The sequence below is a fragment of the Cupressus sempervirens genome, chromosome 3 (genome assembly GCF_028749045.1).
Source record: "Cupressus sempervirens isolate cs-2001-9-10 chromosome 3, ASM2874904v1, whole genome shotgun sequence".
Lineage (NCBI taxonomy): Eukaryota > Viridiplantae > Streptophyta > Pinopsida > Cupressales > Cupressaceae > Cupressus > Cupressus sempervirens.
Genome location: NC_143120.1, coordinates 780,638,273 through 780,662,407, shown reverse-complemented (window position 1 = coordinate 780,662,407; position 24,135 = coordinate 780,638,273). Strand labels below are relative to the sequence as shown.

The window sequence follows — 24,135 nt, the reverse complement described above, 5'->3', positions numbered from 1 at the left end:
ATTGTAATAATCATAGATGTAAAAATCGCCTGAGGAGATTAATCGCCTAGGCCTGAAAAAGTTTAATCGGGAAAAATCGGGAAAAATCGGGAAAAAATCGGGGAAAAAATCGGGAACTAAAAAACCACTAAATTTTAATAAAAAAATGCGATTTTTTTACAGAATTCAATGTTTTTTTGCATCTAATGACTTAATTACTAACAATACATAAGAAACAATCATGTTTAGATATATATCAATGCAAAAAGAGTTATTAATTGGTAAATTACTAACAAGTAAGTAGTGACAAGTTGTAAATTACTAACAACTAACAAGTTCACAACACATGAGAAGTATTCTCATAAATAAAGTGTCAAATGTAAAGAGTTCAAATAAGCACATCAACATGACTACAAATAAGTACAAATGTCAAATACAGGACTACATCTTCCTCTTCCCAGTCACTTTACTAGCGAGTGCGGGAGAGGGTAAAGCTCTAGAACTAGAACCCCGCAGGGTTTGTGCCCGTGTCTGTGTCTGTGCCAATGCAGGAGATGGTGTAGCTATAGAACTAGATGTCGGTATCTCCACATTCGCTGCGCGCAAGATGTCAAGGTCCTCTGCAGTAAGCTCAATGTCATCATCCTCATCATCGCCCTCCTCGATGTCATCCAAATCGATGTCATATCCAGTTCCACCCCCTTCCTCCTTCGCAGCCTCCTCCGCAGCCTCCCTCTCCAAATTGGAGATGTCCTCCTGTGTAAATAAGGGAGCCTGCTCTTGTGCCGTCCAATCATAATAAGGATCTATCTCATCCAAATCGATTGGCCTAGGCGGATCTTGTTGCGCCTTTTTCATGCGCAATTTAAGATTATATTGCACATAGACCATGTCATTCATCCTCTTTTGGGACAACCTGTTTCTCTTTTTTGTGTGGATGGCCTCAAACAAACTCCAGTTGCGCTCACAATGTGATGCGCTACAAGGCTGTGATAGGATTCTGAGAGCAAATTTTGCAAGATTTGGAGTGCTTGCACCCCAAGTGGTCCACCAAGCCACTGCATCACAAAAATTGTACAAGTTAGAAAATACTAATAGACAACAAAAAATGAAACATAAATATTAATTTAGCATTTGAGATTCAGAAGTTTGCAAATGTATTACCTGGGGTTTGTGTAAGCCTTGCTCTCTTGCAGAGAGAAGTGGAGAACACCTTGCCTCCTGCTGAAGTGAAGATCTCCTGCTCAGCGATGATTTTATCTCTTGTTTCCTCGCTGGTTACCATCTTTTCGACGCACTCACTTAGGCCTCTGATGACCTCTCCATCAGGATCTGCATATGTACCATCAGCCCTAAAACCAAAAACCAAAAACAAATAAGTCTTCCAATTTTAGTACACACCCAACACCCTACGAAAGCAAAATGAACTCAAGTCTTTGTTAACTTAAATTTGAGTAAGAATGAGCTTACAATATACCTAAAACGTGGGTTGAGGAAATATCCTGCTGCATGAATGGGTTGGTGAAGCTAATTATTCCACCTTCTATCAATGATCTGCCAAATGGGTTCATATTTGATGCTTTCCCCCTTGTAGTAATTTTTGACAGATTCTTTGGCCTTGTCCATGGCCTCATATAGTTCACCCATTGGCGTTTGGTCTCCATCAACCAAACGCAAAACTCCGACTAAAGGCTCAGACACCTGCAATATAAATTTGAAATTAGTTGACAAGTTACAAAATTATTATTTACTTGAGTTACAAACTTAGTATGTTATAAAGTTGTAAAGTGCAAACTAAAACTTAAAGTTTTGTAGTTACCTTTACTATTTCATCAGCCTTATCTTCAAAATATTTATCAAACACAATCCGCACAACATTCTCTCCTTCACTCTTCTTTGAAAATGTGGAAGCAAGCCATTTTTTGGAAACAAACATTTGCTTCAAAGAAGCCAAATTATCGAGAATGCTTTGCAATGTCAAAAAAATCGTTGCAAACCTTGTGACGGCAGGCCTGACAATTTCTTTGCCATCAGTGTGCTCTCTCATCAGGCTAAGGACCCATGGGTGATTGTATATGTATTTTGTCACCCGCCTTGCATCCTCCACAATTGGAGTGACCCACTCAAGTTTGCCCATGTCCTCCAAAAGAAGGTCAAGGACATGTGCTGCACACGGGGTCCAAGAGAGAGTGGGGTGCCTCTGCTGTAGGAGTTTTCCTGCCAATTGTAAAAGCAAATACTAATTAGTTTCCAACTTTTCAAATATATCAAACTATTAAAAATTCTTGTTGTGAAATTCACAATGCACATGCAACATAAAATTACGGTTTACCTGCTGATACATATGCAGCAGCATTGTCTGTGATGATTTGCACCACATTTTCAATGCCAATCTCTAAGACCATATTCTCCAACATCAATGCTAATGTCTGAGCATTTTTTACCTTGTTGGAGGCATCGATTGATTTCAGGAACACCACATTATCATTACAGCAGGCCAAAAAATTAATTATGGTCCTGCTCTTCCCATCCGTCCACCCGTCAGAAAGAATGGTGCAACCAAATTTTGTCCATTCTTGTTTCTGTTCCTCAACAAATGCTTTGGCCCTCTCAACAGCATTTCCAATAAGCCTACAAAAACAAAATTTAGTTATGTCTTAGATTCTTAGTAATTTAAAATTGATTTAGACTTTAGTAATCAACATTCTAATTTCTAGATAAATTAATTAAAATTTAGAACTAAGTAAAAAGTTAAAAATTAAAAGGAAATCGAGTGTAATAAAATTATTCGCTTACCTGCCACCCAACACAAAACGAGAAGGGGACTTGTACCCCTTTCCTGCAACTGTCAACCCTGTGGCCAAAGCCTCCCAATAGGGACTGTCAACAACACTAATAGGAAGGTTGTTGAAAACCCAGAAATCTGCTAGTGCATTGTCCAACTGGTCATGGACCTCCTTATTCCATCTAGTGGCCTCTAATGAAGGTTGTGCACCAGGTGTGTGCCTCGTCACAAAATAGCTCCCTATCCCAGAAGCACCTGTTGATCCTGATGGTGCGGAAGTGCTAGGAGGTGTAGGAGTGGGAGTGGGAGTGGAACTCGTGAAAGAAAAAACACCCTGTTTGCGGACACGTGGCCCACGATAAGAGCCAGCCATGCTCTCAATGGCTGCCTCCTCCTCCTGAACATCAACGAAACTGCCCTGGGTCTCTGCTATGGCTGCCCTGACATGCAATTTATTCCGCTCTCTTTGCAATTTTTTTTGCTCTCCAGCTGCGAGCAAGGCATTTGCAAACCTTTTTATTTCTTCTGTTGTATTCTCACAAGGATTTGTATCATGTTTTGAGATCCCTGCGATGTGATATTTGAACCGGTAAATGCCCCCGGATATTACTTTTTCACATCGAATGCAAATCACTTTGGTTGGTTCATCAGGTGCTTCATAGGCATATTTCCATGCTTGATCTCTCGCATTCTTTGGCCTGGTGCCAATGTAGCCTGAGGGGCATGGAGTCAATGGCCATTTGTCTGCCATTTAAAACTGCTGCGGGCTGCCTACACATACAAATTTTTAAAAAAAACTATAAATAAATTATAACAAGATCAAAATTAACAGTTAAACAAAGAATTCAAGCAACATTCCAATAACAGCACCAATAAATTGAAATCCAAATAACATTCAAACAAACTAGCTGCTAGGGTTTCAAATTTTTTTAGAAAGGGCAAATTTTTAGCATAAATTCGATCTAGAATGGAAAAAAATGCAAATGAATGCATTTAATCTTGCTTACATTCATCAAATGCATTCCTAACTAATTAGGAATGTATTTTTATCCATTTACATGCAAGAAAAAAAAATACAATCTCTTGCAAAAACAAAAAACAAAGATTCAAATCACTTACCTAGTAACGAAGAAATCGAATCAAAAGGCCTCCAAATGCACTTGATTCTGCCTATTTCTTGCCAAGAACTCCTTCTCTATCCTCTCCTCTCCAAAACACCCTAAGCAATGTAAAAACATAATGAAAAAAACGTGTTTTTTCGTCACTTTATGTGACTGCCGGGCGCGAGCGATTTTTTGCAGATTTTTTAGGCGATTAATCTGCGATTTTTTGGAAAAAATCTGCAAAAAAAAATCGCGATTTTTGGGGCGACTAAATCGCCGGCCCCAAAAAATCGCGATTTTATCTCGTATCGCCGATTAATCGGCGATACTCACATCTATGGTAATAATCAGTCCAGAATTGGTAATAAAATAATTTCAGAATTTATTGCATTGTAATTGAAATATAGTTCAATGGCTTTATATATATTGTAATTCTGTGATTATATTCTGAAAGTATCAAATCTGAAATTACCATATTCTGAATATTGTTACTGTTACACGCCAAGTGTTTGACAAAATTCCTAAGTTCAGTTTGAGGGTTTTAGTGGCCTTAATAGTAAGGGTCATTACAGTGGTATCAGAGCTATAAGTCCTGCCATCCTGTGGAGGTCTTATAGGGATTTTGGAACAGCCAGATAGAGAGAAAAATGTTTGACAAAATGAAGGCCGGTCCAGATCAGGGAAAGGAAAGATTCTTACAGTTATTAAACACCTTAGCACAGGGACAGCGATCAGCAGAGTAGAGGACACAGGAACAGAGTCAGAGATTGGAGCTTATGATGCAGATGATGGCTCGTCAAATGGGGTTGAACGCTAACATAGGTGGAGGAAATAATCAGAATGGTAATAATCAAAATGGTAACAATCAGAATGGGAATAATCAAGATGGGACACATAATGGAGGTGAACAAGTTGGGAACAATTTTGGTCATGCATCCCAGCAAGCTAGGACAGTGAGTTCGAGGCCCATGATTCCCACATTTCCTCCTAGAGCTCCAGAGCAGCCCGTACCTGAGCCCCAGATCACTGATATACAGGACCAGTTGAGGAGAGACTGGGAAGCCGGAGGTCCAGATTTTACTGCTGCAATTACTTTTAGGGAGTATATGGATGTGCGGATGAAGCATATGCCACGTGGACATGACAGGAACCAGAGCTATGAGCTACGGAAGAAAGTAGGGAAACTTCAGTTACCATATTATGATGGCTCGGGGAAGTCTACAGCAAGAGCTTGGGTTCAAAAGCTTGACACATACTTTCAATTGCACCCTATGCCTGAGGAAGAAGCTATTAAGTATGCAGCAATTCATCTGGATGGGTTAGCACACAAGTGGTGGCATCATGGTATGGTTACTATGGGTCATGCACACATTACCTCATATGTGGAGTTTAAGGAGAGACTGATTGAACATTTTGATAGGCCTAAGGATCGTACCTTCCCTATGACAGGCAGAAACTTGTATGAGGAGTTTAACAGACATACTGATTCGATACAGGGAGACATTAGCACATCTTCAGGTAATGGTTTATCTACATCATCTTCACAGGTAGAAGGGGTTACAGATGTTGTGCAGGCTGAGCCAGTAGTATTAGAAGGTGATATCACAAGTATACCAGATTGTGTGATTGACACAGATAGTGATTCCAGTACAGTTGGGCTGGATGAAGTTACAGCAGTTGAGGATACTGTCATGTTTGAGGATAGTACAGTTGATCAGATAGTGAGCATTCAGGACTTTGCAGAACATGAGTATCAAGCACAGTTGGATGCTTCTTCACATGAGATAGAGGCTAGTAGCTCTTCACTTGGTTTGGCAAGCCAGCTGAAGACAAGGGACAAGGATATTGTCGCGGCTTTATCTCATTATGACAGGATGCGTGGATTGATTGAGAATCACATTTGGATGATTCAACTACAGGAGAAACAGAAAGGAGTCACAACAGGTTCTTCTTGTGATGACTTACAGTAGATCAAGGAAGGCATGGAGGCAATGAAGGTAAGTTACATACACCTACTGTCAGATCGTGATCATCTCCTTAATCTTGCAGGCATCTATTTAGATGCATTGAAGAAGAAGGAGGAGGAGGTTGACCGGTTTTCTCATGAGCTGGAGGATACTCGAAATTCCTTGGTGTGTATTCAGTTGGCTCTCCAGGATTCTGAGAGACATGTGGACGAGCGTTGTCTTGAGGTGAGCTTAGTTCGGGAGTTAGCGCGTATAGCAGGGACTCAGATTCCTTTTACAGTCAGATCACATGTTGATGATTTCTCAGAGATGATAGAGTTTACAGGAGAGTCCCAGGATCTGAGTATTATAGATGATAGCTATTCTGAGGTTACTCCCTTGGACAATGTACCAGGGATAGAGTATAGGAGTTCGACCAGTCAGCACAATCATGTGTCTAGTCAGCTGAGAGTTGGCAAGCGAGACATTTCTATCGCTTGCGAGCATTTCGATGCTGCTCGTCAGTTGTTAGCAGTTTATGGATGGGGTTCTCCTACTAGTGATGAGCAGGGAGGTAGTTATCTTTCTTTGACAGAAATCCACTCTTTATGGGAGGCTATCCGGATTTTGAGACAGGATTATATGCAGTTGGTAGCCGACAGAGATCATCTTATAGAGTGGGGCAGTACAGCATACGAGGCATTAGTAGTCAAGGAAGAGGAGGTGAGCGAGCTTACTCGACAGCTCGAGGTGACTTCTGAGATCCTTGAGAGAACACAGTTGGCTTTCAAGGAGTCACAGTCTTGTTTGGCTGAGGTAACCATGGAGTTAGGGCGACTGCAATCTTTACCAGTTTCTATACAGTCCCAGACTATGGTGTCTAGTGATCCGAGGATGTCCACGGTTGAGATTGCCAGAGACAGTGGAGATGGGAATGCATCCATCCTAGATACTAGTAGTGGCATATCTTGTTCCCTTCCACTAGAGTCAAGCTCGATTGAATTGGGTGTTGCAGTTGAGCATTGTAGTCTGCTCAACATGATGGTGATCTCTACTACTGATGGCGTGGAGACTTGTGATATTGTACCAGAGATCATGTTTGATGCTGAGGAGTCGGTAGTTGGCATGGTTCCTATCAGTAGTACTACTCCTTTGGAGGTGTCTTCGGAGGTAGCGGCGAGTTCGGGCGTGGTTAGTGATCAGTTGCAATTAGTTTCATCGGGATTGCAGTCTGAGCCACTGACTGAGGTTGGTGCATTTTATTGGCCTTACACTGTGAAGTATACTCATCAGTTTACCTTTGATGACCATGCTGATGAGATGATGATACGTAGATGTACTTTGGTTTCTAGTGTTGGTCATCAGTTTTGGAATGGTTTGACTCCACCGGTAGAGAGTTGTGAGGCATATGACGTGGTGTTGGGTTTGGCGAGTGATAGCTGGATGGTTCATGATCAGGAGATTGGGGGTGATACTGCTGTTGTTGATGATTCAGCCGTATTTCTTGTTTTCAATCCCTTGGCTATGCCATCTTCTCACTTAGCTAATGACCAGTCACAGTTGGTTGCATTATGTTTGCAGGATGAGTTGGTTGGTTCTTTTTACTGGCATTATATTTCAGAGTATATTCATCGGATTGCTTTTGATTCATGTATTCCGGAGTTGTTGGCAAATAGATTTGGTTTGAGTGATTGCTATCTATTGTGTGATGCCTATTGGTCGTCAACGGGGCATGGGAGTTATGGTGATGCCAGCATGGCTGGTGATCTGCAGAGACATGTTGACTCCAGTTGGTGTACAGTGTGTGGATTCTCTGCTCTTGGTGCAGTTTCATTTCGGAGTGTTCACCATTATTGCAGAGATGGATTGTGCGCTCTATGTAGGCCAGTGGGATGTGTTGATGACATTTGCTATGTTGATAGTTTCAGTTGTCCTCTCTACTTGGGTTTTGATATTTTCAGAGTTAATGTTTCATGGGTTCCTAACTGTGGCAGTTATGGAGTTAGAGTTCAATTGAGCAGTGGTTCACGATTCATTCATGGATTCCTCTTGGTTATTTTGCAAAGGATTTTGCAGGAGCTTGCATTGGTTGACTGCAGTACAGTTCATGACTTCATTTGGGATCCAGGTGGATTGACTGGGTTGTTGTTCAGCCATTGCTTGGGGACAAGCAATTTTAGGAAGGGCGGATTGTAATGTCCCCATTTTTGGCTGACCTCGTATAGCGTGCCAGATTTGCCTATCCTCGACTCTCGTAGGCAAATGGTGTGGAGAGAGAGTCAATTCTGCGGATCAGATGGTCATATTTTGCTCTTGAAGAAGTGTTAAGAGGTTATATTTCATTATTATGTGTTATTGGGGCCTACATGTTATAATTTTAAGTTGAGTTGCACTTTTTATTTTATAAAATTACTTTATTATAAAAAGTGCATTATAATGAGATTTTATAAAGGATGTTTCTAGAAGTTCTAGAAAAAGTGCATTATAATGAGATTTTATAAAGGATGTTCCTAGAAGTTCTAGCAGCTTCTTAGAAAAAGTGAATAAATAGAGGGCCGAGCCTCTCATTTGTACATGCTTGGATTGGAGAACTCTTCTACTTCTTCATTGTGAAGACATTTGTGGACTTTGGATCTGCAAATTATTCGATCTTTGGGAACGAATCACTCCCTTGGATTGGCGACTTTGAGGGTGTGAAATATCACCTGAATTGTTGCATAATTGGAGTTGGTATTCAGCCATCTCATTGGAGCTTATTGAGAATTCGTTGTTAGGGTTTGTTTTTGGTTGGAATAAGGATTTCAGATTTGCCCTATCATTGGAGAAGCATTTGACAAGAGTTTGAAGACAGAATAAGTGCATTTTCAGAATTGGCAAAGCAGGGTTCGGAACCACATAATTGCTCATATCTCCTCAACCCCTTGGAGTTATTTTTTATGGTTTTACAGGGTTACTACCTAACCCTAGGCGCCCATTTTCCTTGCATTTGGGGGTCCCAAAACCCTAATATTATTTTATTTCAGCAGCCGTACAAGTACGGCCTAGTACGGCCCTGCTAGTTTGGGCAGCAGCAGCAAATTAAGGACAGTTTGGGGGTGCGGTTGGAGGTCTTCATCAATGATCTGCAGCAAAACGTGGTGTTCTTCCATAGTTCTTCAAACCAGGTTCTTGCATTCTGAAATACATGTCAATTTTTGGGTAAATTTGCTGTCATACAGTCATTGTAATAATCAGTCCAGAATTGGTAATAAAATAATTTCAGAATTTATTGCATTGTAATTGAAATATAGTTCAATGGCTTTATATATATTGTAATTCTGTGATTATATTCTGAAAGTATCAAATCTGAAATTACCATATTCTGAATATTGTTACTGTTACACGCCAAGTGTTTGACAAAATTCCTAAGTTCAGTTTGAGGGTTTTAGTGGCCTTAATAGTAAGGGTCATTACATCTTTTTTGCTTAGAAATGCTCTTAAACTCATAAATGTATATAGTTTAAATTTTTTGAAATGGAAACTCAATTTTAATGAAATTGCGGTGAGATTACTTAATCTACCAATATGGGTATCATTGAATAACATCCTAGCTGATTTATGTGACATTAGTATCTTCATCCAGATTGGAGAGAAACTAGGAGAAATTAAGGGTTAAAAACTGCATCATTTCAAATCCTCAATAGTAAAACTCGTAGTTAACTTGAAACCAGAACTCTATAATCAAGAACAAATTAAAATTATTACAAATATGTCATTATATAAAATCAGCTTCGCTATATACTTAGGAACAATCAGATATGTAAAATATCTAAAAGAAGGGAGAAAGGTAGCTTCAAATAGTTCAGATTTTGAAGAAATCAGGTTGGATAACAACATAGAAGGACATCCAAAGTTGGTTACACAAGAACAGGACAACAATAGAAGAGAGATCAAAATGCAAAACAAAATTGATAGTTTTATATTAGCAAATAACAAGGAGGTTGAAGAAGGTGAGATAACAGAACTAGAGTTCATAAAGAGTGTACTCAGGAGCATTGAAAAGAAATCTAAAAAATCAAAGGAAGAAGACATCAATTAGATTACATAGAGGAGATATAGGGAAGGAGTCAATCTCCTCAATTCATTAAGTGAAAAAGTAGCAAGTTTAAAAGAAGAAACATAGCGACCACAAACAGAAGTGATGGAATTAGAGGATAATATTAGAAGTATTAAGTTACTTAATGAAGAAATTACACTAAAAATCAATGATGCCATAGATCAGATAGAGATCCTAAAATCAAAAGAGGTTTAGGAAAAATCAAACAAAGAAAAATCTATATTAGAAAGTACAATGGATCAAAAATAATAATTAAAAAGAGAAAAGAAAAGGAAAAGCAGTAGCTGAAAAAGGATCAAGACCAGGCAGAAGAAAATAGGATAGGTCAGAACAACAATACAGAGGACTTTGAACAAGAGCATACAAGGATACAAGCTATTGAGGACACAGAAAATTTATGGCTTTTCAATACTAAGGAACATCAAAGACTAGATGAAAGTACCCCAATACTGAATAAAGGGATATCTAGAACAACATCAGTTGCAGAAGAATTCAGAAATAATAATTGGGAACCAAATATAGTAGTTAATGAAGAACAAAATACAAAAGGATTAATCCCACCAGCATCTTCAGCACAATGGAGCAACATCACCATAAGGAAAAGAGCCAAAAAATGGAGTTATAAATTATTGGAAACTCCAACAAATGGATCAGATCCTTTTGAAGTACAAGCCAACACAAAAATAAAGGAGGCAGAAGAACACAAAGTCAAAGTAATAGAATTGACTTCAGCAAGAGAAGGTACAATATTAAGAACTCCAGGACAAAACATTTGTCAGAATTTAGCAAAAGATAATGAGAAAGGTATATGGCAGAATTGGGAAGAATATGGAATATTGATGGATATAGAACAGAGGAATGTAAATGAAACAGAAGATGAAGAGAACACACAAATTGAGGAAAACACAGAACAATATGAAACACAGATTGATCTAGTAGAACAGATAATCAAAGAACTAGAAGGAGAAAAAGAAAATGATGAAGGAGAAAACCATACACCAAGCATCAACAATGCTCAGGAGAACATAGAACACTTGGGCATCTCAATAAATCAGGAAGGCATAAAGACTCCAAAATGTGGTAAGCAAAGTCAAAATGAGGGAGGAAATCACTTAAAGAATTAAGAGAAGCAGATGGTTAGGCTAAAGAACAACAAAAGATAATCCAAATTCTAAAAGTAGGGAGGGGAAGAGCCTTCCTAGGTCAGTATGAGGATAACAACTTGGAATGCTAGGGATCTTAATGCTCCTAGCAAAAAATGCTTACTAAAGCAAAATATAACACCACTTGAATATGAAATCATATTAAACAAGAAACTAAACTGAATAAAGAAGGAATAAAATTAGAAAGGAAACTGAGTAGTTGGAATATAATCCTATAGGAATCAAGAGGAGCTTCAAGAGGGTTAGGCATGATATGGCATCCAAGGAAGATAAACCTAGTTTTACTAACCTTAAATCATAACTGGATGAGTTGTAAAATGAAGAGTATTAGGAATAATCTCCAAATAATCCTAATAAATGTATATGGGCCAACACAAACTGCAAATAAGAAACACTTATGGGAAGAAATAAGCATATTCATTAGAGACTATAGCAATGAAAATATACTAATAGGAGGGGGTTTTAATGTTATCCTAAACCTAGATGAAAAATATAGGGGCATGTAGCATATATCACAAGTTTCTATAGATTTCAAGAGATGAATAGATCAAAAAAACTTATTAGATATACCTATGGAACTTATACATGGAATAACAGAAGGAAAAATTTCACCTACATAGCAGAAAAATTGGCTAGATTTTCTTAAGAGAAATAGACATGGTACTACAATCAACAATCTTACCAATTGCAAGATCAAATCATTATCTGGCAAGATTTGAATTAACCTAAAAAACCTTTAAGATATCCCTTTAAATGTGAAAAAATGTGGTTTCTAGATAACAGTTTCATGGAAAACATTAAATTATGGTGGTCTCAAGGAAACTTATAAGGGTCAAAAATGTATTGCTTTGTGTCTAAAATGAAAATGATCAAAGAAAATATACTAAAATGGAACAAAACAAAACCAACATATTTAAAGAAAAATTAGATAATGAAGAAAACCTAAAAACACTAAACAATGAAGTCATAAAAAAGGGATGGATACTAAAAAATACCTAAAAGAAAAAAAATTACTTTCAAAACAGGAGGAAATATTGGCAAAAGAAGAGATCTTTTGGAGACAAAAATCTAGAGAAACATGGTTAGTAGAAGGGGACCGTAATACAATTTTTTTCCATTATAGCATTGTTTTTAATAGATCTAGAAATAAAATCACAATAATCAAGGATACAAAAGGTAACGTTATTGAAAACCCTACAAATATAGCAAAAGTATTTGTAGATTATTTCAAAAACATATTAAACAACTTTGACTGCTCTAATAGGTCTGCATAAAATAAGATGTTAGAATCTATACCAAAATTAATTTCTATAGAAGATAATAAATTTCTTAACAAACCTCTATCCTTAGAAGAAGTTAAGTCAGCACTCTTAAGCCTCAATCCTGATAAATCACCAAGGCTAGATGACTTTCATGCTTTCTTCTATCAGAAATGTTGGGATATTATTGGGATAGATTTATGGAAAGCTATAGAAGCATCAAGAAATGGTGGATCAATATTAGCAAAGATTAATCATACTTTCTTAACTCTCGTACCCAAAAAAGCAAATTCAGAAGCTCCTAGGAATTTTTGACCTATAGCTCTTTGTAATACGATATATAAAATCCTCTCAAAAACATTAACTAGACGACTCAAATTAATACTCCCTAAACTCGTATCAAAGGAACAAACGGGTTTTGTACCTGAAAGATCCATTCTAAATAGTATAATCATTATTCAAGAAACAATACATTCTACAACTAAGAATAAAGAGGCAAGTATGTTAATGAAATTGGATATATAGAAAGCATATGATATGTAGGATTGGAGATTCTTGTGAAAAACATTAGAAGCCTTCGAGTTCTCTCGCCAATGGATCAACTTTATTTTCAAATGTATATCAACTCCTAAAATATCACTCCTCATAAATGGAACCCCAAAAAGATATTTTGATATTTCAAGAAGGATTAGACAAGGAGATCCTTTGTCTCCATTTCTGTTCATAATTATGGCAGAAGCTTTCGGAAGCACAATAAAAAAAGCTTAGATAGAAGGTACAATTAAAGGCATCATTGTTACAAATAATATCCCAAATATTACTTATCAACAATTTGCTGATGATACAATTTTTCCAGGAGATAGCTCCTTGGAAGAAGCCCAAAACTTCAAAATTATAATACAACAATATATGGAAGCATCTGGTCAAAAAGTAAGCACAAACAAGTACTTAAATGAATCTGATCCCACTTCTCTCTTTAAAATGCGCAATTTATCTAAAAGATCAAAAAGTTGGAATTTCATAGGAAGATGTCGATCTATGATTAGTAAATACATTATTTGGGATATAGGTAAGGGAGAAGAAGCACTATTCTAGGAAGATTTGTGGGATGGTCTTCCCTCCCTAGATAGCTTAGGAATTCCAACAAATGTAAAAAATGTATTAGTAAACTTATGGGGGACTAAAGTTGGAAATTATAAGAATTTGCAAGAAGAAAATGGGAAAGATATGTAGGTTTGGAAATCATCAGAAAACATAGAGCTGGACCCTGAAGAAAAGGAGACTTTTGAGGGAATATTGACTAAGAAAAGTTAAGCAAAAGGAAAGAAGAGACAGACTCGTATGGGGAGCCTCAAAAGATGGAAGATACAGTGTAAAAAAAGGATACAACATAATAATACAATCATAAAGATGGGAAGCTATTAATATGCCTCTCAAACTCTGCTGGGGCACAACTTGCCTACCAAAAGAAGGAATTTTCCTCTAGGCAGCTCTTCAAAAAAGGATATTAACAATAGACAAACTTAGGAAAATAGGTATTGAGGGACCCTCGAGATGTTATTTATGCAAAAAAAAATTAAAAAATGAGACTACAAAACATCTATTATTTCAATGTTCGTATGCAAAGGAATGTTGGGAATGGCTTCGGGAAAAGCTTTGTTGGACATCACCTCAGCCATGCAACCTTGAGAGCCACTTGATAGGTTGGCCTAATGGTAACTCTTATAACATTTACGAAAAATTTTGGAACATTAGCCCATCCATTCTTATGTGGGAGATCTGGAAAGAAAGGAATAGGCAGATTTTCTGTGAGTCGGAAATAAATATAGGGTCATTACTTAACAAAACAGAAGCATGTATAGTAGAAATCATGAATATTCATTTAAAGAAAATAGTAAAAGATGAAGGATTATTCACAGAATGGGACGGTGAAATGAAATGAAATTGGAGCAAACTTATCAATCCACGGCTAATAATTAACAAGAACAATCAGGAAGCAAGGAAAAACTGTAAATGGGAACTACCACCGAGAGGATGGCCAAAATTGAATTTCGATGGAGCTTCTAAGGATAATCTAAGTAAAGAAGGAATAGGATGTATCATTAATATGGATTCTAGAAAATGTATCACCAAAAGAGCCAAACCTATGGGAATTATAACAAATAAGTTAGCAAAACTAGAAGCCCTTAAAGAGGGACTTCAATTAAGTTTAAGTTCAGGTATTAAGAAACTAATAATTGAAGGGGATTCCCAAATTGTACTCAATGCATTAAGGAAAAGGAATACCCCAAATTGGGTGTTGAATTTGAAACTAGAAGAAGTTCTAAAATTATTTGATCTAATAATTCAGCATATATACAGAGAAGGAAATCAAAAAGAAAATTATCTGGCAAACAAAGGAGCAAATGGAGAGGATATATTAATATATCAAAACCCATAAATTCATGACCTAATACTATTCACTATCATTAGTATATTTATCTATTAATCAATTCCGATCAATCAAATCAAGTATAACCTTAAGAGCTTAATTAATAATCATTACTGATATCATAATAGGTTATTGGTAATCTGGGTGGGGAAAGGTTGCTATGTAAATACATTTTAATCATTTCTGTTTTGAGCCCTTCTAGATCTTTCAATCATGGATCTCTTTTTGAATTCGGCGTATTTGTTTTTAGTTCATTATCTGTCACTTTCTTCATAGTTTTTTGGGTATATGTCATAGAGTTAGTATGGAGTCTTTTGTAGTTGTATTTCATGCCCTAGAAACCAAGACTATGGCATTTAGGGGCAATGTCAAGCCTGAAAGGTAGAACAAGATACTGAACCCAATGGATAATTTATCAAGGGTAGTAGTTAGTAGAGTCTTAGGCAAGCTATTTTTCAATTATGATTTCACTTGGCGCACCAACAGCTCGGTAATTGTTGCTTTCATAGCTTGCTTGGCTAGGGCAAATATAGGTCACGCTGAGATTGTTAGCCTGTGTCGAAATGTTTTTGATCCTACTTGGCTAGAGGCCTTCGAGTACGCTATTTCTAGTATCAACCATCAACAGAGGATTCCTCTTCCTAAGGTTTATATGAGCCACACACATGGTAGTCTGAGGTAAGCTAAGGTCTATAGGCAAGCTATTCTAACAATCAGGGATAATGTCCTATTTTATCAAGCATGGCTGAAGATGGAAGCCAATATTAATTATTTGCTGCACTGGAGAGGGATGGTGGAGGAGCAAAACATGGAATGGCTTCAGAGTTACTTGAATCTATACTCTACATACATCAAGCCGGAGGTGGAATTAGACAATTTGGAAAATGTAGAATTCATTCTTCCCAACTTATTCAAGTCTAGTAAAGAGAAAACGGCTTATGTGTTTCATCCTGGGTGTCCGATGTCAAATATTAAGGAAGCATCAGAAATCATTATGGTCTATGTGAAGGACGAGGATTAGACCTTAGTCACATGGAGTTTTAGACAAATGTTTTGGTGGCTTTGTGATTTTAGGTCTTTGGTTGCTAGGGCTTTTTTGGTTTATGCTTTAGCTGGAGCCTAGTATTATCTCTATTAGATAGCTATTATGTATCTTTTGCATCAACAACTCCTTTATACTTGGGGTTTATATGGTTACCATTTATAGTTGTTAGTATCCTTAGTTCTATCTAGGTTTGGTTTAGGTTTATTGTTGCTTGTTTTCATCCTTCACTGGTTAGTTTAGATTGTAAATATTCATCTATATCTAATACAAATCTTCTTTTAATCCTTTTAGATTGTCACTGGGTGATAGTGGAATGTGGCATTCTCTGCTGATGCGTATGTTTGTTTCCATTTTGACATGTTTGGAATAATCTGTTAATTGTAATTAGAGTTTTTTCGACATTTCCATTTAATGTTTTGAGGGTTTCACCCACTCCCCTATTCAAACACTGATCGATGCCTTTTCAGCGATTATCAGGAAGGACCATAATCAGGACAGATATTTCATTTCTTTGAATTGGATTAACTAAGAGGACCCATGTAGCTAGTTTTGGTGACTTGTTCGCTTTTTCTATGCTAACAGTAAGATTAGACAATTAAAACATTTCCCCCCAATTTTATTTTTTGAAGGGCTTATGAGCTTTAACTTTTCCTTCTAAATCTTAATCTTATATATGCAGTATGAACTATAAACAAATCAAACATTAAAACCTAAAATAAAATAGGACGTTAATCATTAAATCAAGATTAGAAATCCAGAAATCAATGGAACTAAGAAATTATTTTATTTTTTCTGATATGACCAATATCTCCTTTAAGTTTCAGAAACAAATTAGCAAGTAAAGGAAGAAAAAATAGATCATCTCAGCTTCTCTATTAAGGAACTAAGGAATTCTTTTAAAAATCTTGAAAAAGGTGTAATTTCTAAATTGTAATGTATCAATCATTTGGTAAATGAACTAGGGTATGCCCCTTTTAAAGTGTAATTTATATAGGACAAAAGTCTCGGGTGAGACTAGAGGTTTTTTTCTCCGTTCTTTCCTACCAGTGCCTTTTGAATGAAGAATGATTGTAATATTATTTTATTTTTATATATAATAAAAAGGCCTCGGCCATTTATTGATCAGAAAAAAAAAAAAAAAAACTATATAGTGTAAATATTATTTATGACCCATTTGAGTAATATTTCATCAAATATTTAATTGACATGTGCTTAATTCATCACTTAATTTGTGCACGTCTACAAGTACATTTTCTTAAAAAAATATGTAATTGCACCCAAAAGATGCAATTTTGAATCAAAATGCATGTAAGTGCATAAAAAACATGCAAATGCATATTGCAAAAACATGCAATCACACCAAAAAGATGCAAATGCATATTGCTAAAACATGCAATGACATCCAAAAGGTGTGTTTTGCCTTGGAGATCATTTTTGAAAATTTTAAAATGTTAAATGGCACCAAAAGGGTGTGTTTTGCTTACAACACATGCATTTGCATCCCAAAAACCCATTTTTGAAGATTCAAGGGCCAAAAACTTGATGTTTTCCTTTCCAAGAACACGTTTTTCATCAAAAATACTTAGATCTGCCCATATACTGGCTTTAAATCCATCACAAGAGAGGAGTTTTTGAGTTTTAATGCATCTGTATGCATTTGGGGGTCATGATTTTGCATGTTCAAGACAAAAATGACTCAAATACATGCATTTTTTAGCCATGTTTTTGTGAAAAACACTCAGATTTGGGGCAGTTTTGATCACTTTTTCAATAAATTATATGTGCTATTGAAGAACACATTTTTGCCTTTAGATATCAAAAATGCTTCATTTCGTGCCTCTATGAATAACATTTTTGCTTAAAATGCCTAAAAAATTGGGGTTTTTATCCACTTTTTTGCATTTTGAAGCCACATTTTCGCATTTGGGTCCATATTTGTACATTTGGTGAAGTTGTTTTTGCATTCACAAGTCAAAAATGACTCAATAATATGCATTTTTTGGCCACGTTTTTGTAAAAACAACCCAGATTTTTGCATGAAAAGGGCACATTTTTGTTAAAAAAATACAAAAAATTGCATTTCCAACCCATACATTTGAATCAATAGAGATCGTTTTTGAGTCTTAATGCATGCTATTGCCTTTGGAGACTGTTTTTGGCATTCTCATGTCAAATTTGACCATTGAATGTCCATTACATGCAAGTATGAAAGAAGTCAAATTATTGTTTGAGAATCAGGATTTGGAGGAGAATTGGTCTTCAAATTTTATAATTCTTGCTATTTTGGCTCTTTTCTCTCCAATTAAGTGGACATTTTCAAATATGTTCATCAATTCATGCTTATCTTGCTATTTCCAACATATTTTAGCTTGAAGTTGCACACCTGTCCATAGATATGCCATAAAAAGTGCATTTTTCCTTTAAATATGATGCAAACTCTCATTTTCATACTTATGGATTTTCCCCAAACTCCAAATTCGAATTTGCATGAAATCGACTTTCTTCTTGACATGTTTGAGTCTAAAACCGAAGGCATGTGTTTCTTTTGTGCTTGTTTTTGTTGTTTGTTTGCTTGATTTTTCGTTTTTCTTCATTTGGAGAAGTTGCAAGTTCTCTCCCAAGAATTTGAGCATGTTTCACTTCACTCCACCTTCCACATCTTCATGCAAGTGCATTGTTTCATTCCGTATTTGCCATTACACACCAAGGCACATTGCATCCATTCTTTTCATATGCAATTACACTTCTACATGCAATTACATGTAATCTCATCCTTCTTTCCCACTTACATGTAATTCCATCCTCCATTTGTGTATACATGTAATCTCATCCTTCATATGTGTTTACACGTAATCTCATTCTTCGAACCTCATTGCATGTTTGCAACAAGTCATGATTGTATGTAAATCACTTTACATGCGATGACATCTTAGGAACCCAATTTCGATAAAGGTCGCTCTTTTTAACACCAAAATCGTCATTTGCACACATCCATATGGATCCTGACTTGCATTCTCGGTCATACCCACAAAAACCCATTATTGCTCACATGCCATCCATCTTCTTAAGTCCCATTTTAGCCCTCTACATGTACTTACTATATCACATCCAATTCATTACATATGTTCCATAAGTATCTAATCCATAGTTCAAATACCCACTCCTTATGGATTCATCATTGTAACTCTTATCTCAAAGCTTTCATGGATTCAATCCCTTTGAAACTTTCATGTTGTAGCAAGTCAAGATATGCCAAAATTTCTATAAAGAATGAATACATCAAGTAAAGAAGGCATGCTTTGAATCAAAAAAGTGATAATTCATTTGGTCTCCATTTTTCCAATAGTTGTCCGAGAACTTGAGTTTGTGATGGAATGTGCCAAGCACTTTCTTTCGTTAAAAAAAAAAGTGAAAGCTGTCTGTGGAAAGTTGTTCCGAGTTTACATCTAGACATTGTCAAGGTCTCCAAATTGTCATAGATTTTAGATTGTGACAATCTACAATGAAGAATTCATGACTATTGGGTGGATATTTTGCAACTGACAATTTTGGGTAAAAATCCAGTTGCAAAATAAGATGATTAGGCACAACGTGTGAGACATAGTCTCTCCTACCTTAAAGGGAAGGCTCCCCCATCTTACTATTCCTTGGATCAACTCAAGGTAAGAAAGAAGTCAAGAGATTTTGTAAAATGGGTGTTACCAATATCCTTTCTTCTTATCTTTCAAAAAAGAATTGACTTACTCGTGGAGTGAGTAATGGGCAAAGTGAATCTCTAACTACACTCTAACTACACTTCTATCTAAAGCAGGAAATGGTGATACCAATAAACTAACACTAACTCAAAGGCTGGCTGAAAGTGTACTGGTTTGGCTCTAAGTTCGGTCGTACGTATATATGGAAAAACTTTACAGTTAGGGCACAAAGACTCCTAAAAGTAAAAATAACTTAACTATTTGGTGAATTAAGAAAGAATTATAAGCTATAGACAAAGCTTCTAGCTATAGATTTCCACAATTGCTCCTAGTCAAAGCTTCAACTCGAGTTGCTTCTTAACTTATTTTATATTCAATTACCAAGAACACAAGATAACATGAATCAAAGATAACTTAGACGAATTATAGACAGCTTATAATTCACACAAATAACAATCTCACTTAATCAAAGTTAAGTTTCAAATGCTCCTTTGTATTCACTTTTCTCTCAAAATAGTACTACACAAACAAAGTTCTACTAGCACAGTTTCTCCAGAGCCCTCTTGCATACAATAAAAGATAATTTTTACAATGAGGGGGCACTCCTTTATATAGGCACAGGAGTTTAGAAAAAGATGGAGAAAAAAGTGGGAGCAGCTCAACCAACTTTGACCTAGTCTAACTAAAGAGAGAAATTATAGGGTAACATGCAATTGCACATGCAACTCGCATTACATCTTTCCATGCACATGCAACTCATATTACATGTAATTACAATTTTTTTATCTACTGCATCTTCTTAGACTTGCAAACAGAAATAAAAACAAAAACAACAATCTTAAAGATTGTTTCTCAGTGCCTTGAACTTGACAATGATATCGCGCACTATAGGAAGATCAGCAATCTCCATTGTCCTTGATATGGCTTCAATTCTCACTACATCTGCATATGCTAATTGCACAACCTTGGAATTTGTTGCTAGAGAATCTAACAAGTGCTTTTTCAAGGATTTATGCAAGACAAACTTGTTCATCCTGTGCGAACCAAAGTCTTTAGAATCCAAATTAGCATTGATCTTGATTGTATATTCAGAACTTACCCTTGCAACTACAATGAGATTACCAAATTCATCAAGAACTTGGCATCCCATTTGTTCTAGATCACAAGTAACACCTGTTTCAACTGCTTGGCAATCTCCAAGGGTTGCCTACAACTTTGAAATCAGCTTCCTCAATGTTTTCTCTTTGTAGCCTATAAGTCCTTGAAATTTGAACATTTCACATAATGGAAGAATGTCACATGGGACCAAGGTATCTAGATCAAATTTTGCAATTTCATCCCAATCATTGAGGATTTCCTTCAAATCATTTGCTTATCAAGTCAAAGGAGAGATCAAGTTTCGCTCCATTTCATTCATCTCTTTGACATGCCTAAGAACTGCAAATGTCTCTGTGATGGCTCGAACTTCTTCAAAGATGATTTCTCCTATCCAAGACTTGACGGCTTCAATTAGCTTTCTCCCTTGGATGTATGAGACATAACAACTACACTCTGAGAAGATTGTTGTTGGATGACCTCGTTTAGACAAGAAATGTCTTATTTCAGTTGATTTTTCTTCTCCCATTGCTCATGATTGATTTTTGATACATAGCTAATGCATCTTGAGCATCTTGTAAACAACTCACATGATTGTTTCTCGATTTCAACCTTAGTGAACTAGTAAGAACTAGTAAGTTCTTCAACTGGTTTATCCACCAAGGGCTCAACAACTTCTAAAAATTTGGTTTTATCTAAATCAACCAAAATCCTTGAAACAATCTTATCTTTGAAAGATTTGGATTTTGTTTTCTTGATAGGGAGATTATCTGGAAGTACAACCACTTTTCTTCTCTTTGTTTTTATTCTGCTCAACCATGCAAGCAAGCTAAAACTTTCATCCAAGGAAGTAGGTACAGTGGACACCATCAACATTGAACTAGATTGTAGCTCTTTCATGACTAAGCAAGATTCAATATGCACAGTTGAAAGCATAGAAGCATGCTAAGAAGACATCCATCATGAAAAGCTCAAAAACCGTCAAAGATGTAATAAGTTGGGAAACTTGACCAATTGTAAGAGTTGGAAAATCCAACACATTTTCCAAATGCTCATATTGTTCATTTGCGAGGATGAGAGGAGCAACAGAAGAAATAGGAAGATCCATTGTATTAACTTATGAGACTGGAATAGGTATGAAAACAGTGGAGAATGAATCCACATCATCGTCTACTTCATCCAGAAAAGGTGCCTCATGTGTGCACGGTGCACGAGTTTATGCAGGCTTTGGGGGAGATATGATCACGACTTCCCCTTCTTTGTCTATATCTTCTTCATCCGATTTTGTCTCGAATTCTTCCTCCGATTCATCCTCTGATTCTTAAACTGGTTCAGAGATTTGAGATGACTTAGATCATTTTCCACCCTTTAATTTGAATTTGAGAGAATCCTTAGCATCAAAAGAGGAAGCACCATCTTTCCTTGTAATTTCCAACTGTGACTTCCTTCCAAGAGGGCCAAGGCTTCCACAATCCAAACCCATCTTAGGATTAACTTTTTAAGGCCTTTATTTTTCAGCCATTTGTTGGTATTTACCAAAATGGATTGAAATCTATCTGTGATAGATGTACCTTCTTTCTGTCGCCACTTAATAGGAAAAGGTCACCTCTTATCAAAGCCGGCTTGATGAAATTCTAGATCAAGAATGTTGCCGTCATCTTTGACTTGAAAATTTGAAGGAATCTCCAGCATGTTAAGATCGATTATCTACTACAAGGTTAATCTACAGTAGTCCATCTTCATTATATCCAACTCTGTTCTCATATCAATCCAGACATCCTCAGTGCAATGAACATGTGTGAATGCCCTTTTCATTTTGAGAATTCATTTCTCAATATTGTGTATGGACTCACCGAATTATTAGATCCGCAATCTTTTTTTCCTTGAGAAATAAAAAAAGGGTATCATAGTAAGATAGATCTAATCGAAATCAAATCGGGCTTTGAACTTCTTCAAAGTAATCAATTGCAACTCTACTTCCATATTCTTCGCTTTGTGCATAGATTTGATTGAATAGTTACCAATTGTCAAGGGCTTGGCTGAAGTAATATTGAAACCAGGACTATGCATAGTATGTTGATCACACTGCACTTCCATGAGCTATCTAGCTAACTCCATCAAGATGATTCTATCTGTAGCATACCTAGGTAACGTATACGGTTTGCCTTTAAAATATCCAACTCTCAAGTATGTAAAAGTTGGAAACTAAATGAAAATACAACCATATTGATTCACCTCTTCCCATGCTGCATCAAATACCCTCTTGATGGATAACTCTTTATCAAATAAGCACCAGAAATACCCAAAGAAAGCATCTTGGACTCTTCTGTAATGGAATTTACTATTAGCCAGAGTGATCTGGTCATAGTAATCCCACAAAAATCTGAAGATGATCCCCTTTGGTTGAGAGACTAGAGGAAGACCCCATAGCAGCAACAATGTAGACGAGGTAGGAATTCATGTAAAAGGGTGCTGAAGTTCCTATGTTGAGCAACTGCTAACAAAGTGCAGTGCTAATCAACTCTCCCCAAAAGAAGTATTCTTTATTTTCCATGATTTGAAAAATGAATTTGTACATTCATGGCTCGAAATTAGTAGAATCTTTGAGACCGAAAGCTCTATTGAGTAGAATGATGAGATCTTTGTATTCTTGTTTGAAGTTAGACCGATGAACGGTCTTTGGCCATCTTGAGAAGTTGTTTCTTTTATTGTCTAATCAATATTGGTTAACACACTTTTGATAATCACCTTTCTTCTCGTTCTAGCTTGCCAAAGATGATTCTTTGGTTAGATCTAAACACTCTGCATTATGTGGTACCTTGAAGACCTACTCAATGACCTTTGGAACAAGACTAATGACAACCTTTCCATCAACATCCATGATTGTTTTTTATTTTGGACTAAAACATCTTGCACACCCAAGAACGAAATCAGGTTCCATGGCAGCCATAGGAAATGTAGACACCAAGTGAATGTGACTTCTTTTGATGTGCTTCATCTCGTGGCCAACAAGAGTTTCTACTCTCTGCAAAAAGTCAGCTATGTCCACATGACCGATCTTTGTGTCTATCGCATTATCAAAAACAGATGCAATTGATGATGGAATTGCATGAGCCAACTCTTTATCAAATTGATAATTCATCTTGCCTTTTGATTTTGATTTTGATGGTGAGGGCATCTCTTGCACTTGCGCTGTAACACAAAAATCCTAAAACATAAACACATCAACAAAAGAAATCGCCATACAAGTTGATTCTCGATCAGCAATAAATACTCAAAAACGGATTGGAGACTTTGTAGATCCGATGAAATGATCTCATGAAGAAGTTATATGCATATGTAGTGAATAAAGATGAAAAGTGAATGGAAATGGAATGCAAAATGAAGTGTTATGAAGGTGGAAAATGGAAAATGAAATGAAATGTAATGAAATGAAAATTTTTGAAAGTGGAATGCATGGGAGTGCGTGCGAATGAAGATTGTTGATTTTCAAACGTGACTTAGGGTTTTCAAGATGTTATTGCATGAAAAATGAGTA

General features: G+C 36.5%; 2 protein-coding genes across 5 annotated transcripts in view; one reads left to right on the top strand and one right to left on the bottom strand.

Moving 5' to 3' along the window:
* Positions 1–24,135, top strand: part of LOC149569109 (DNA-directed RNA polymerase D subunit 2b-like) — a 357,288-nt gene that overhangs the window by 269,980 nt on the left and 63,173 nt on the right. The gene's annotated exons all lie outside the window — the stretch shown is intronic.
* LOC149569111 (uncharacterized) lies at positions 884–3,515 on the bottom strand. Its single transcript, XM_089823419.1, has 7 exons — positions 3,277–3,515; positions 2,776–3,204; positions 2,312–2,610; positions 1,799–2,196; positions 1,457–1,680; positions 1,144–1,331; positions 884–1,037 (listed from the first exon to the last, which is right to left on the bottom strand). The coding sequence occupies exons 1-5, from the start codon at positions 3,513–3,515 to the stop codon at positions 1,507–1,509; spliced, it is 1,539 nt and encodes a 512-aa protein (XP_089679545.1). The 3' UTR covers positions 884–1,037; positions 1,144–1,331; positions 1,457–1,506.